The sequence below is a fragment of the Octodon degus genome, unplaced genomic scaffold (assembly GCF_000260255.1).
Source record: "Octodon degus isolate 3935 unplaced genomic scaffold, OctDeg1.0 scaffold00108, whole genome shotgun sequence".
NCBI lineage: Eukaryota > Metazoa > Chordata > Mammalia > Rodentia > Octodontidae > Octodon > Octodon degus.
The window spans coordinates 2,266,994-2,283,110 of record NW_004524684.1 but is presented as its reverse complement, the minus strand read 5'-3'; the positions used below and the strand labels follow the sequence as shown (position 1 = coordinate 2,283,110).

Sequence of the window (16,117 nt, the reverse complement as noted above, 5' to 3'; positions counted from 1 at the left end):
TAAGGTCAGTGAAATCCCCTCAGGATTTATCCTGAGATCCTGTAGATCCTTAAGGAGAAAGTTTTTTGGATTGTTTTGTTTTGTTTTGTTTTGTTTTGTTTTGTTTTGTTTTGTTTTGTTTTTTCAGTACCAGGGATTGAACTCAGGACCTTGTGCTTGTCAGACAAGCACTTATTCCACTGAGCTATGTTCCTGGCCCCAAAAACCAAATTCTTAACACAATCATAACGTAGTTACTTAACAAAAATTATTCTCTTGCACTGTGTTGAAGCTTAGTATACAAAGATGAGTAAAGTGTATTCCCTGTACACAGGAGTCCGTGAAGTAGGGAAAGAAATAAGAATAAAACTCAATCACTAATACACATTGATAAGGTTAGAAGAGCCCATGAAATTCACTCCTGGGAAGTGTTTTTTAGGGTGTCATATGCTGCATCACAGAAACCTCTGCACCCAAGACGTGGAAAGAAATAATTCCTGTGACATAAAGATGGGAGTACTATGTCCCTCTAAACAACTGGCATGGATTTGTCATAAATGTTCTGGAGAATCTGACTGGCTCTTTTTTTTGTTTGAATTGTCATCTTGAAAGCAGATTGATAGCACAACTTCAATAATAAAATAGGGCCTGTATTAACTACTGACCTTCCACCTTGATTCAAATTCATCTTCCCTAATTTTCTTTGCTTGTTCTTTAGAAATTCCTCAAATCCTCTTAATGATGAATGATGTAAGAAAATAATCCAGCTGCAGTGAGAGAGGTCAGTTCAAGGTTTTATGAGACTGCAGGAGATGGGCACGACTTAAAGTAGGGGAACAGCTGGAAGAGATTAGGAAGGGAATTGGGGGACACAGAACAGGTTGGGCAAAGGACTTACGCATGGTCACACAGCCAAGCCAGTGGTGGGGCTGGAATAAGAATACAGGACAAGGGCCAGCCAAATAGCTCAGCGGGTTAAAGTGCCCGCAAGCAGGCAAAGAGGCTGGGGGTTCAGTCCCCAGGCCTGCCATGCCAGCCCCGCCCCTGGGGCATGCTGAGATGGCAATTGAGACTGGGGGTGGTGGCATGTGCCTGTAATCCCAGCTCTTGGGTAGCTGCACAGGCAGATCACTACAACTCCAGTCTAGTAGTGAGACCCTGAACACTCTGTAGAACCTTCCTTAAAATACAGAAAAAGAAAAAAAAAAAAAAGGAATAGAGGACTGCTTGAGTCCAGTGCCAGTGTGGCGGATGGCTCTCCTGGCCAGCCTCCCATAAGGAAAGGGCTAGATGTTACAGTCTTCCTATCACATTTCCTGCAACTGTATTTTCTGTTTCACTAGACAGTATCTGATTTATCATGATAGAAAATTGGCTGTTGCAATTTTGCTCCTTTTATCTCCTCTCCCTTCTGATGTGTATGATTAGCAGACATAATGGATGACGTGCGTGTGTATGAGTGTATGTGTGTGTGTGTGTGTGTGTATGAGTGTGTGTGCGTGCACATGGTAAGTACTATACTCACCAATGTGAAATCACACATTGAAGAGAAAAAAATATATAGATAAGAGATCATTTATAGAAATAGACATGATGTTCGAGTCCTAGATTTCCATTTCCTGGCCTGTGATTTCTCTGTGTGTCCATCTCATTGCTTTTAAAAGGGGATGATTGGAATTGAGGACAGTGTTGCTGCGAGGTTTAACTGAGAGTGTTACATACAGTAAGTGGCACCACGTTCAGCAGTCGGGGCCTGTCGCTTCCTTTTCTAACCTGTGCCTCCTCTTCATGCCTTCACAGCACCATCTGTTTATACAAGGACGCAAAATAAGAGTCTGTGCTGGTCCTCACTGGGTTCATTTATGTCCTAGAGAAAGTGGAACCACCCCCCCCCCGACAGAGATTTGCTCTGCGCTCCCCAGAAAGAACAGCCTGATGTATAGGAGTCATCCTTTTCTGATTCTCAGGGCCTTCATGTTAGCTGGGCCGCAGTTGCTCCCACCACTCTGTCTGAGTTTGGCTTCTCCCCATATAGACAATGGCTGCCCCACGTCTCATGGATTTCAGTACCTCCTCTCCATTGGTATTCTGTAACTTTCCTACACCAATGTGGCATCTTTCTCCGGGATCCCAGCCCTTTGATCCAAGTCTGAATATAAAAAACCTGGGGTATTTGCTCTACTGTCAGTGAATTTATTTCCCATTTATCCTGTCTGAGATAAGGATTTTGCAAAACTAAGAAGATAGTCTTCAATACTGTTCAGTACAAATTTCATTTCTTGACCATCTATTTGAACCCATCAAATCCATTTCAAATTAACACCATAGGCCAGAAAGCAACTGCACATTTTGGTTCTGTTGGCTTAATCACGTGTAATGTGAGCACACTCCCAAGATGAAGCCATTGTGAGCTCTATGCTGGCAACAGGCATGTGTGTCAGGCACAGCCTGCCCCACCAGAAGCCCGGCTGCGTGCTGGGTGAGGCTCTTGGCTCTAATTGGTTACGGTGTCCCTTCATTGCCTGCTCTGTGTAAACCGTTCCATATGTTCTCTTAAATCACATTTCCCTGCTGTTATCCTCATTTGAAATTTTCTTTTTTAGCCACATAAATAGACGAACACAGTTTGAAAACCCTGTCCTGGAAGCCAAAAGGAAGCTACAGCAGCATAACATGCCCCACACGGAACTTGGAAGCAAGCCCCTGCAGGCCCCAGGTTTCCGAGGTACTGTACCGCGTGTGCATGCAGTGTGCAAGGGGACATTGTGTGACAAGCTCCCTGCTCTGGCCTGCACCATGGCATACTCTAGCTGGGGGTTTTCAGTACTTCCCAAACTAACACACCTGGGACCCAGAGATCGGAAAAGCCTCAGGAGTCCCTCACAGGAAGGATGGCACACTGCCAGGTCAGATTACGGGTTGTGACAATCGCACTGTAAGCTGCAGAGATGCAGACACTCAAAAGTTTGTTTTCTAAAGACCAAGCACAAGAATAAGGTGTGTTCTCCTTTGTAACAGTAGGCAGATCCTCATCAACCTTACCTAAGCCCAAATCCACCTGTCGCCACTGTGTCCCCGAGAGGTCACGAAGCGTGAGTGATTTGTCTTTCTATCAGCGCATCCACTCAGGAAAGCCCTGGCCACTTGGTAGGTCCCCAGGTCACAGGCAGATCTCACTTGCCTGGGAGTCACAGAATGGATGGGCAAGCACTTTTCACAGTGTATGGCTTCTACCTGTTTAAAAAGACCCACAGAAGAGGCTTTGGAGTCGGGAGGCAACTGAGAAGCCGACGCTGCACGGCTGCACCATAGCTGGGCTAGATCACGTGAATGTAAAGGCCTGCAAAGAATGAGTTTGCTGTGGGTAGTGCGATTTTAGGGGGCTCATTTTCCATTTATATTTTAAAGAAGCTCTGTTTCTAATAAAACTAAATGTGATATGTAAGCTATACTATATATCAAGTCACCCCAAAAGTAACAATGAAAAGAAGGATCATATCAGATATCTAACTTGGGTGAGATCTGAAGGAGAAACTAATTCTTTTTCCTCATGTGCCTATTATTTTTAAAGCATTTAATACACTTAGAAATATATTTATTGCAAACCAGAGCTGGAAAACCTACTACAAAACAAATTAGTCGTCTAGCTATAGGTGTGGGTACCAGTTCTATTTGGATTATTCAGACATAGGTTTGAATTGTCAAGACAGTATTTTAAAAATGTGTTACCTTTCCATTCATAATTATATCTAGAAGTACCGGCTTGCCTTTGCTCACAGTTTAGTATACTAAACGTCACCACGTCAGTAGATATTTACTTGTCTAGTTACCTTTATAGCTGCCCACAATGTAGGGCTGTAAACTACCACTGCTGCAGTCCCACGCCCAGACACTCTTTCTAAACAGGTTGGACCTTTGCAGGTGTGGCCACATGCCACTAGTGGCTCCTCTGCCTGTGGCATGGGCACATGCCTACAAGCTGTGCCGTGATTCTTTGTAAAGAAACAACCAAGACGCCCCATGCTGGCCTTCCCCGCTCCTGTTCTGTGCTGCATGGGCCACTCTGAAGCACACACCTCTTGCCTGGGATCTTTCAAATCTATGAGCAGAACATCTTTAGATGTGTCTGAATGTTGGGCTCCTTGTCTTCTTCATCTGAAGGCTCTGCAGCAGGCTAAGGTAGTGGATATAAATGGTGGTCTAAAAGTCACTCTCTGAGCTGAGCAGGCTTTCCTCTTGCCTGGATGGTTGGGCTGGGTCTGTGTCCGTGGGAAGATCTAGTGGTCTTGCAGCCATCCCTACTTGCTTTTACTGTATAAGCTCCCCGCATCTACGGCCAGGGTCACTGCCCAGTGGTCAGTTTTTCTTTCCTGAGAACTTGCCTTAAACATGTTTTTTCTTTTTTTAACTTACATCGGCCGATGTAGAAAAACCACTCTTCACGCGGGATGCGTCCCAGCTGAAGGGAACATTCCTCAGCACCACCCTCAAAAAGAGCAACATGGGCTTTGGATTTACCATCATTGGTGGCGACGAGCCTGATGAGTTTCTGCAAGTGAAAAGCGTAATTCCAGATGGGCCTGCTGCGCAGGATGGAAAAATGGAAACAGGTAAGTTCCTCTGGGCTGGGGAAAATGGCTTTGTAGCATCATTTGCTAAAGGCACGGCGTTGGTGTTTTCCGTTCAGAAGTCAAAGGTCACTTCACTTTCAGAAAATCACAAATTTGTATTTTCCCTAACTTTATTGATTTGAAATAATTTAGAAACACCTCGTAGTTCAGACTGTCCCTTGTGATTTCTGGAGCCACTGTACTCTTGAGATTGAGAATCTTCTTCTCCACCTCCACATCTCTTCTTGGGGATGTGGTTAACATTTCAGATTTTTCTGACTAATATTGAGCCACTGATACTTTTAAATCTACATTAATCTTGTAATGTTCTCATGCTAAATTTCCCAGGTTATATATTTCAAACGTGCGCCTATCTCGAACTCAGTTTTAAATGGCATTAGTCTTTATGTGTCTCCATACAATATTTTAATATATGGGGTTTTTCTAGTCCTTATAAATTAATTTCATATATAATTACTTGGATATCCATCTAACTTATAATTGAAATTATTTTCACATGGAAATAGAGAAGCAAATTGTTAAGGGCAGGAAAAGGTAAGATGTGAAAAAGTGCATAGAGTAGAGAAAAAAGTAATGAACTAGGTCTGATTTTAAATTCCCCTGCCTGGCCCATGACCTTGAATGAGTCCTGTAACTTATAAATATTAATTTCCTTATCTAAAAAAATGAAGAAATTGAATCTGAACTTATGCATGTAAAATGCTGATTCAAGAATTTTGCGGTGTTATTTTAAAAATGCCTTAGAGTATTATATAGTGCAGTAATTATATCTGCAAAGAAATATGATCTAGCACCATTTCTACATTTTTTCAATGATGATTGAATCTCAAGTATCAACTTTATAAAGTCAAAGGGTCCTAGTAGGTGCACAAATTAGGGAATTAGTTTTTTGAGGAAAGATTTGGCCTACATACTTAGGGACTGACCTTCATGAGTCTTTAACGGGTTTGTATATAGAGAAACGATGTAAACTTGAGGTTTTCATCTGGTATTTATAGTTTTAACAATCACCAATAATGTATTATAATTTTTGAAATGAATTCCGCATAAGTAACTTTGTGCAGGATGTCCCTGTGAGCCCACTAGTCACTGCATATGTACATCTCCTAAAGATTTGGATGAAGTTTCGAAACTAACCACATTTTCCAAACACTACTGTTGGAAAAATAAAACTACATCACGGGCTACAAGAGTGACAGTCTTCTACACGCCTGTTCATCTGGCGATATTTTACTTGTTAGGCATCCACACCTTTATGCTACTAAAAAAAGTCACAAACATCAAACATTAATTAAACTATCCTATTAGAACAAAAGGAAATTATGAGATTAGCAGCAGTTTAGAAGAGAGGAAGTGATTCACAGAGCTTTTGTGCTTCAGTGAACACGTGACAAATCCACTTCTTTTCTAGATGGAGGCCTGCTTGTTTTCCTCTTATTGAACCCAGTTTCACAGGTGAAAAGACTTCTCTCAGTGTAAACTTAAAAGACATAATAATGTAAAAATATTTGTACAATAAATCCTTTTCCTTTCCTACTTGTGTTATTAATTTGCTACACCTACGCAATCTCAGGAGCCTTATTCAATAACAAAGTCAATGCTTTATTTAGAATTCAGCAGGTTTTCTTCATTAAAGAACAATCACAAAGCAGCCCCTAATGGATGAGAAGGGCCCAAGATTTAAGTCTGTTCACTGTCTCCTATTTAGTCCTCTGTTTATGCCCTGAAAAAGTATTTCTTGAATTCCTTGCTGGAGTGGTTACTGCCCCACCCCGGCACTGCAAGGACGGAACACATGGGCCTGGCTTTCGGAAGTTCACTTCTAGAAAGGGCTCCAGACACCTGAACAGGCAGTGGTGACACGATGCGTCACATCTCTAATACTGTGATGTCAGCAAATCAGGACAGTGAGGGATTCAGCCACAGAAGTTTTTGAAAAGAAAATCTTGTCACTAACTATATAACGTTATTAGGTTTTATAGGGATGGAAATTCCCCTTGTTGGAAAAGAGTTTAATAGAACAAAATAAAATGTTTTCAGATATCTTTTTTAAAAAATCTACTTGCTTCTAATTCTGAGACGATTTTTTTTTTAAATGTGAACACAGTTCTGTGACATTCCACCATTTACAATAGAGGGAATAGCTCTTTCATTCAGTTTAGAAAATATTTGGTATGTGACAGATATTTTGCTAATTAGTAGAGATGCAAAAAGGAGGAAAATAATGTTGCTGCCTTCAAGAGGTTTACTGGGTAAAAATAATGAGTGTACCTTACAGAGTGTGCCAGTACAGTAATAGAGCTACGCACTTGTATATGGGAACAGGACGGGAGAAGTGGATTAATTCTGGGGCGATGAGTGCAAGGAAGGCCTCAGGGAGAGGACGATTCGGGGTTCCAGAAGGTGAACACACAGTTGCTAGCAGACGCTTGAGGAAGGTTATTGAAAGAGGCCACAGCACGTGAGGGAAAGTGGAGGGAAAACCCCGGATGAAGGCGTCCCTGCAATCACCGGGCACGGGGAGGCCTTAGTGTTTCACCTCCAGTGTGTCTCGCACAGCGGTAGTCCCAGGCGATAAAGGTGATCAAGTATCGAAGAGGGCAGATGGTCATCTCGCTTCCTAACAACAAAGCACCGCAGACTCCCACGTCCCTGTTCTGCAATCACTCGCAAAACTTTTCAGCCAGTTAAGCACAACTTCAGAACTGGTGATTTGCTTACTTCTGTACCTTCAGCACCTGAAACAGTAGTGGGAGTACAGTAGGCGCTCCGTAAGCGTTTGGGTAGACAGATGGATAGCGGCTCTTGTAAATGAAGATGTGAAATTCTCATGGGGAAAGTCTGAATTAGTCTTTTACAATATAGCCTAGTAAATGATATTTGGATTTGATAGCTCACCTCTGAAGAAAAAAAAAGCGTATATAAGTACTTTCCAGTTTTTTGGATGGCATTTTAAAGACAAGGACATGTGAGAGTCAAAAATATTTTCCGTTTTTCGCGGTGACATTTAAAATAAGCTTCAACACCTAAAAAAATTTATATAGACACAATAGATAGAAAAGGTAAATCATAGTTTAAATGTAGCCCATCTCATTTAGCATTGAAATATGCTCAAAAATGTTTTAATCAACTTTTCTAGCTATAAGTGATCTCTAATTTAGAGACAGCTATGTCAATAGTTTGGGTAGATATGAAGAAAAATCCACTGTGACAAAAACAAAAAAATAAAAATGACCCAGAGTCCTGTACAAGAGAAACCAGGCTGCTCAAAGCATTCTTTCCTCCACTGGCCTGGACTTTTGGGAAGGGCTAGAAGATAGGAAAAACCAAGGGTAGTGTGCCGCGGGCTGCTTTTTGACAACTAACTGAGTCAATTCTCAATGGTTCTATTATGTTCCAGGAAAGGGTTTCTCAGAACAAATTACTACACTGCCCAGGAAGCGTCTACCTTCTGATGATTAAGCATTCCACACATCCCTGCCATCAGGCACAAGATACCCTGTTACATTCTTTAAAGTGTTTTAAAAATCGAGTCTGATGGAACATGACTTACATGGAAGGTCCGGAGTTAGAAAGATGTTTGTCTAACATCCTTCGGCTAACCAGCTTCGCTCATTTTGTGAGGCTTCATGTTTTCCTTCCAGGCTAAGTTTTGAATGGAGGCTTGTGGCTTTGCAGCCCGGGAAGGGCTGGGTGGGCATCCTGACTCATCCACAGAGTCCCTTGGCACAAGGGAGGACTATGAAGTCACAGCACTATCTGGTAGCATTTGTCTGCATTTTTTGAAATGTTTACCACTTTTGCTACAAAGACCACGTGAAAGTCTCCCGGGGGATTACCTTCCTAGGGTTCTTCAGCGCCCTGGATCCCTTCACTTGCGCAGGTTGAGGGCACTGCCCTCCTGCTGGTAGTTGCTAGTTAGTGTCCAGTTTGCACAAGTGTGAGGACAAGACTTGGTAGCTTTTTAAATTTGCAGACCTGTGACCCCAGACCTGCTGTTTCCAGATTTCAGAGAATGCCTGGGGATGTACATCTATATGCTTTCAAAATGTCAAAACACTACAAGTGTGTAGTTTAAAAAAAAATCAAAATCTATATAATGCACAAAATACATATAATACATATAATGCATAAAATAAATACAAAAAATACGTATAATGCATAAAATACATATGCCAGGTCTGTGCTTCAGATGCTATCCATTTGTTTGTGCTCTTTTAGACACTGTTTTGGAGCTAACTTCCACTTCTCATTAATGTACTTATATACAGTGGTGTTGACTTGCCACTTTAGACATGACCTGCATTTATCCTTTGAGCAAGAAATGAAGCTTTAGCTCTTATACCCCATCCTCCTTCCCTTATCTTCTCAGCAGGATTTTACAAGTAATTTTAGTTAGGTTTTGTTTGTTTGTTTGTTTGTTTGTTTGTTTTTGTTGCGGAATCGGGGATTGAATTCAGGACCTTGTGCTTGCCAAGCAAGCGCTTATTCTACTGAGCCACCTCCCTGGCCCAGTAAAACTTCTATAGTTTTTGCCTTATTCCGGCTTTCTGCATTGGTTCACTGCACCCCGTAATGCACCATAAACACACTGCTTCTCTTAAACACCTTTCTGCAGTGCTGCATGGTCCTTCCTTTTCCTTTATTGCAGTGTCTTTCTAAAATGACTCCATCTCCCCCATAGCACCTTCTAGGGTGCCCCTTCTGCTGCCGTAGTTCTTGTCCTGCTCCTCTGTGGGCTGCCGGGGACCTCCCATAGATCTCCCCAGTTGCAGCCCTCTGCTGCCCATGGCCACACCCTCTACCCACTCACCCCCGTTCCTCTGGCCCATAGGCCATGTCTGTCTTGCCATCTAAAAGTCAAATACTGGACACTCCCTCAGAAGTTCCAGGGTTGTGGCAGAAGTGGAGGATGGGTCATATTCTTAGGTTTATAGGACAGGAACAGAAAGTGAAAGTCTGTTCTGATCCTTGGGGCTTCTCAGCTGATGTTTTTCCCTTTTGGGAGGACACCCTCATTCTCTAAGTTGGGGCACATGGTGGGAGCTCTACATGCAGGTATGTGGCAGGACCAGGGGCAAGTCTTCCGTGTATTCGGTGCTTCCTAATCCTTAGTATTCTGAGCCTCTCCGGTACAGCTAAGAGCCTATCTGGCCAGGTAGCCTTCTCCTCCAAGAACACACTGAAATCATAGTCAGCATATTCTGTAAAGGATGGAAGAGAAAATCTTTTAAATCTTACAAGCCAGCTGTTCATCTTAACAGTATAATTCTGCCATCGTGAAGGCAGCCATAGAAAACACGTGGGCAAATAGATGTGTTCATTTCTTCATTTGTACTACTGTATTCCAGTGAAACTTGAAGTCTGACTATTCAGCAGCAGGTTTTGCCAACCTCTCATCTAGACTGCACCTTCCACAGCTGTACTACATCAGCTGTCATGTTGTTGGCATTCCATGTCACAGAACTTTCTGGATGTCCTGTCTTACAATGGCCCCTCTTGCAAAGTGGCTCCTCACCACTGCTGGGGTTTCTTCATCTGAGAGTCTCTGTGCGAAGGGAGAGCTGTGTGTGTTCATCCTGCCCTGCTGAAGCGGAAGTCTTAGTGTCTGCACTGTGTGCCCAGCAAACTGAGAACCACCGTGGAAGCGGTGGCAGCAAGACTCCTTGGCTGTCCTCCAGAGATCGCCGTTGTGGCCTTCCCGCCCTCTGCGTGGCTGGTGCTCTGAACTGCTCTGAAGAAGTGTTTAGGAATACTTCTGGGCACTAACTTTGGGGGTGGAGTTCATGTGCATCTGCCCAACAGGAAGAAAATGAATCTTGCATTTATCTTTCATATCAGCCACATCAACTGGCCTCTAAACATCAGAATAAACATTGAAGTATGAACAGTCTCTGGCATTTGAGGGTCTCTCCATGCTCTGAGACACCGCCTGGGCATGTGAGATCCAGGGTGCTTCTTACCCCTGACGGAGCCTCAGCAGGATGATTGGCTCCTCAGAGCTGCGTACGTGTCTCTTTCCATGTGGCCATTTTGCTTGGTAGCACAGGGCTCTGAGACAACAAGCAGAAAGTGCTCACATGCCCCAGGTCTGCCTGGCAACACAGCATCACCTCTTACTTACCATGCTATTGACCACAGAAGAACATGGGCCAGCCTGGCCACACAGGAAGGAAGGATGAACATCACGCATCCACAGGACCTGGGGGAGGGGAGCATTGGTTAGTAATCTTTTACCTGCCACAGTCTTCTTCTTGTGGCTTGTTTCTGAAGTTTTGGAATTTTTTCCACCTCTGCTGGGAAAATGGTCTCTTCTGTCCTGGACACTATGTCTACCATCTCTCCATCTTGATGGTGCAGAGCTGTTGCTCATGTTCTCCTTTCCAGCTCTCTGCAGAGCCAAGAACAAATCAGAGTGAATCAAATACCACCCAGAGACTAGAAGCAGGGAAATCACCAGGCCTCCAGCTTTATCTTTGTAATCAAAATAAACCACTTAGGGCCAGCCAAATAACTCAGCAGATTAAAGTGCACCTGCAGGCAGGCACAGGGGCTGGGGGTTCAGGGGCCAGGGGTTCAATCCCACCCCCAGGGTGCGCTGAGATGGCAATTGAGACTGAGCATGGTGGTGCGCGCCTGTAATCCCAGCTCTTGGGAGGCTATAAACAGGTGAATCACAAGTCCGATCAAGTAGTGAGACTCTGAACAACCTATAGACCCTTCCCTAAAATACAAAAAATTAAAAATAAAATTAACCACTTAGTTGTAACAATGTAATTTTAATTTTTAAAAATATTGAGCAAACTGTTTGGACTCAGATCTACATTGGCTACTGTTCTTTAGATATCCCTTGACATCCTATCCTCAATCATACTTAGGCATTTCTGAGTGTTAGGTGTTACAAAAACTTTTTGATCTCTATAAAAGCCAGAAAATGAAATTGAATTTCCTGGCAGCTGACCAATAGTAATATTTCCAGAGGAGAAGAAATAAACTATGCTTGTTCAGGGTGTCAATATATGTACTCTTGATTCTTTCTAAACTCACCCAACTTTCAAAACCCTGCTCCATTTTGCTCAAATACATAATATCTTCACTGTAGTGATGTGCCTTTCCGATCAATAACATGACATCTCAGTGTGGGTAAGAGCCTCTCTGAGCACTTTCTATCCGCTGTCCTCCTCTTCGGGTGATATATAAGTGACACCGGTATCACAATTGACAAAGCACTTGATTTCAGCTACAAGCCAAGCCACTTGAGAGCATTTCAAAATATTTTGTGGCACCAATTCTTAAATCAGGCTACGCTTCATCAGTAACTCATTTAGCCTACACGCTGCTGTGTTCCTGAGCTTTGCTTGTGTTTCTCTCCTCTCTCTTTGCCTTGTACTATGTTCTGCCTGCCCTTTTCACTTATAATTATGTTCTTTTCTCTTAGTCCATGTGTGCTGTACACAGTGTTTGCATTTCTGTGTGCAACTGGTCTGTGTACGCAACACAACTTGATCCCTTTCTCTGTCTCTTTCCTCCCGCTCCCTCCCCTCCCTTCTCTTGATGTCCTTCCCATTTGAGAGAGATCTTCTTCCCCACCTCCTATTACCTAGCTTTTATTTTGCTTTTTATTTATAATTTGCTTCCCTCATAGGAGAAACTGTACAATATTCAGGCTCCTGTGTGTGATTTATTTCACCTGACATTACGGACTCAAAGTGCAGCTGTTTTCCTACAAGTGACTCGATATTCTTAGCTTGCTTTATGCCGGAGTAGTGCTCTACTGTGTGTAAACAGCACATTTTCTCTATCTACTCATGTGTTGATAGGTATGTAGGCCACTTCCAAGACCAGCTGTTAATCTCAGTAGTGAAGGGACAACTGTAAATCATATTCTGGTTTTCATTTCTGCATCCGGATCAAGAACTTCAGCATCTCTCAGCAGAGACAGCTCTGCCTCCTCCTTTACCTTGTGTTTCTTGGCATCTGTATCCACTTAACAAAGTTCCGCAGAGATGAAGACATGCGACTCCTGAGCAGGTTATTTATTAAGATCATGACATCAACGCCCTTGAGGACACTTCCATCGCTGTTATTTTTAAGGTGTTCTGCACAGAAGCTTTTGGTTGATTTATAGTGTGAGCTCACTAGCCCTCCTAGAAGCCGAAGCAGAGGTACATGTGGCCTCAACTCAGCCTAGGCACACAGCTCAGGGTGGTGCTGGATGCTGTAACCCCAGGGAGGACACAATGAAGCACCCTTACTGAGCAAAAAAAAGGGGGGGGGGCTTTTTTTTTCCACTGATGTATTTTTTGTAGGGTATCACTATGCGCTGGAACTCATGGTGATCCTCCTACTTTCAGCCTCCCCAGTGCTGGGATTACAGGCATGTACCACCATGCCCAGTCTCGGTGGATGGCTCAGCATGCCTGGGGATGGGGCCGGTATAGCATGCAGAACCAGGGATTAAACCCTGGTCCCTGGGCTTGCCAAAGCTGGTGCTTAGCCTGCTGAGCTATCTCACCAGCCCAAAAAGGACAATTTAAAATCTGAAAGCTTATTATTTAAATTTAATAGAGATGATCTAGAGATTATGGAGATAACATGGTTTTTTAATACTTCTTGAGGCAGGAGACAAGTTCTAGGTATGTAAACTGTTCAGCTTAAGATAGAGAAATTTGAAGTTAAGGTATTATCTAAAGGCATTCCACTTTTTTTTTCCATTTTAACTTGAGTCCTGGTCCAGAATCATCAATGCCTTTTCTTGAAAGTGAGCCAAAATGATGTGAATTGGTGCAAAATTGTACTGGATTTTGCTGCCTCGATTGCCTTACACATTCTTAAGTACAAGGTCAAATTCACGCAGACCCTACCATTCTCTGACCCTTAACTAGTGGGTCTGAGATTCATCAGGAGATAATCTGCTTTTATAGAAGGTGCTTATTTTTCTCTGTCTCTCCTCCAGGCTGGATGAAGTCCTGTTATGTGACATCCCCACCCATCTCTGGAGTATAAATTCCCTAAAGCAGACATGAGTGGTCTGACTTGGTCTCTAATGAGACTCTTTCTCTTAGTCTACTTCCAGGAATATGGCAAATATTAAATATGTGGGTGGACAAATTAGTAAATCTTTCTACGTGACCCTGATTTCCCCCTGAGGTGAATTACAGCAGAGGCATCAGGTTTACTGTAGTAACCAAGGACATGTCCCCAGGAGTGCTAGTTAAAGGTTCCCGTAGTCTAGTTTAACATCTCATCTGATGAGTTATGACATGTACAATCCTTGGAAAGGACACAGTACATGGAGTCTCTTGAAAAATGCCAGTCATTGCTAGTGTGCAGAAGACTTGTCCAAGACCCTGAAGAAGCTGGGGCAGTCTGGGAGTGAGATACAGAGAGTGATGTGAACCCCGGAGGTTGCTCAGCTTCTGATCCTGGAAACAAAATGATTCTGCAGTGGACATTGGAAGACAGCTCTTGCTGCTTTAAGATTGAGGGGAACATCTGGAAAGCTTCAGAATTGCCAGAGCACGTTGCCCCTTATTCCACTGTCAGACATCACTGAAAGGTACGCGTTCCACCCTGTCCCCCTGACAGTTTGGCTGGGTACTGCTCAAGGACGTCATAGCTTCCAACTGTTTGCTAGAGGCATTTTGGAGAAGTCAGCGCTTAATCTTCATTTCTTCATTATAGTCTCTCACTTTTGATCTGATAATCCACTCTGAAAATAAGTCAGTCTTGAATCATAACAAACAAAATTCAAAGGAGAGTAATGTAGTTAGAAAATGCGTGAAGTAATATAAATGTTTCTGTTAATGGAAAAATATTCCTGAATTAAATATCCACAGAGGATGTTGGTCCCCCTCCTATAGATGTCGAGTGAAATTCTAAAAGCTTGGTGAACGGTTTAATTGCATCAATAGGGACAGATATATCCTCATCCTCAGCTATGTGCAGAGATTAAGGAGAGGAAAGAAATATGTCTTTCATATTTTACCAACTAAGACTTAGATCTTAGTTCATAATTATAAATCTCTAAGCATTCTAAATGAGGAGACATGCCGAAGTCAACTGGAGATAAATCACCAGCAGACCTTTGTTTATAAGTGTAACTGCTGGATTTGTAAGCTGCCAGTGAAATGAGAGGTGGAGCACACTGGCATGCAAATACCAAGCGGCTGCAGCTGCAGGAGCATTATTCCTGGGTGCAGTATAATGAGAGCGCCATTCGCACGCTGCAGCTGAGGACACGCGTGAGCTGACGAGCGTACACACGGTGGATCTTAAGTGTGGTCATCTCATTTACCACTTTGCTGGACAATCCAGCTCTGTAAAGTAGACTTTGCATTTCTCAATAGCAGGACTACTGCCAGGGACGGGGAGATTGCCACCGTGTATAAGAGACATTGACAAAAGAGGAGACATTGACAAGAGAACTGGAAACTTCTTTTTTGTGGAGCCAAGATTAATAACCCAGGCCCCTGTCCACATCACCTCCACCGGGTTGCCCCTCCCTTCATTAAAAGCATTGCAGTCTGACATTATTGTGCCTCTTTTCCTTGTCGTCAGCTTTCTGTTTGCTCATCTGAGCAGTGGGGGGGGGGAAGGAATTCTGGGTAGGTGTCTTCCTACGTCCACATCAGAGGATGCAAATATTTGGAGTGAAAAAAAAAATGATTCTGAGTGCATATTTCTAAGTTTAATATGAAGTATTAAGCATGCTTTGGGAAATGACGACGAACCAAGTATGCAATGGCATTGAGCAGTTCTCAAAGGGCCCTCTGGTGTACTTATATAAGATTATGGTGCTGAATTGGAGCATATAGACTTTAGTGTATTAGCATAATTAGCAAAGGGGAAAGGGTGTTTCTGCGTGTTTATTGGAGCTGCAAGCAACGAGACTCAGCTACAAGCATCCGGATTCCTAGAAAACAAGAGCACACAAGATGCCGGAGCTCAGGGGTCACTGACATTTGCCTTCAGGCTATGTCAGTGGTGACAGGTGTACTCTCAGAATTTACAAAGTAGAACCTCAACTACAAAGTAGCAGAGATGGAGCTGTTTTCAGTGTTTTTCATCAAGCCCTGAGTCCTTGAGCATTTGTTGCTTTTTTTTTTTTTCTTAATAAAATGCAAAGGTCATTTTTTCCTTTGGAAAAAAAAAATAACTACCTGCCATTTCACAGAGAAAAGGTGACATTTTTCTATGAAAAGGAGACATTTTGCCTGAGGTCAAGTGGAGGCAGTTTGTGGAATTACCTGACAGGGAGTTTACATAAGAGCAGGACAAGACGCTGCGCCGCTGGCAGAAATGACATTTCCCTCCTATTCAGAGCTGTAGATTCTAAAAACTACAACACTGATTCCTCACTGTAGTTCTCCCAGTCTCTTGTGCATGGGTATAGTGGCATTATTAATTAATTCTAAATCACATCCCTGCTGAGAATGAGGTGACTCAGAGATGGTGGCTGGGGGACTCGGGCCCGCGTCGGAAGCCTCGAGCTGCATCTCTTCTCT

General features: G+C 43.1%; 1 protein-coding gene across 4 annotated transcripts in view; it reads left to right on the top strand.

Moving 5' to 3' along the window:
- The window catches only part of Magi2 (membrane associated guanylate kinase, WW and PDZ domain containing 2), a 1,451,928-nt gene that overhangs the window by 1,127,462 nt on the left and 308,349 nt on the right, over positions 1-16,117 (top strand). For all 4 annotated transcript variants that reach the window (XM_023724303.1, XM_023724304.1, XM_004639270.2 and 1 more), the window contains 2 exons: positions 2,583-2,704; positions 4,407-4,589. In XM_023724303.1, coding sequence (XP_023580071.1) covers positions 2,583-2,704; positions 4,407-4,589 — 305 coding nt within the window. The remainder of the gene's footprint in view (positions 1-2,582; positions 2,705-4,406; positions 4,590-16,117) is intronic.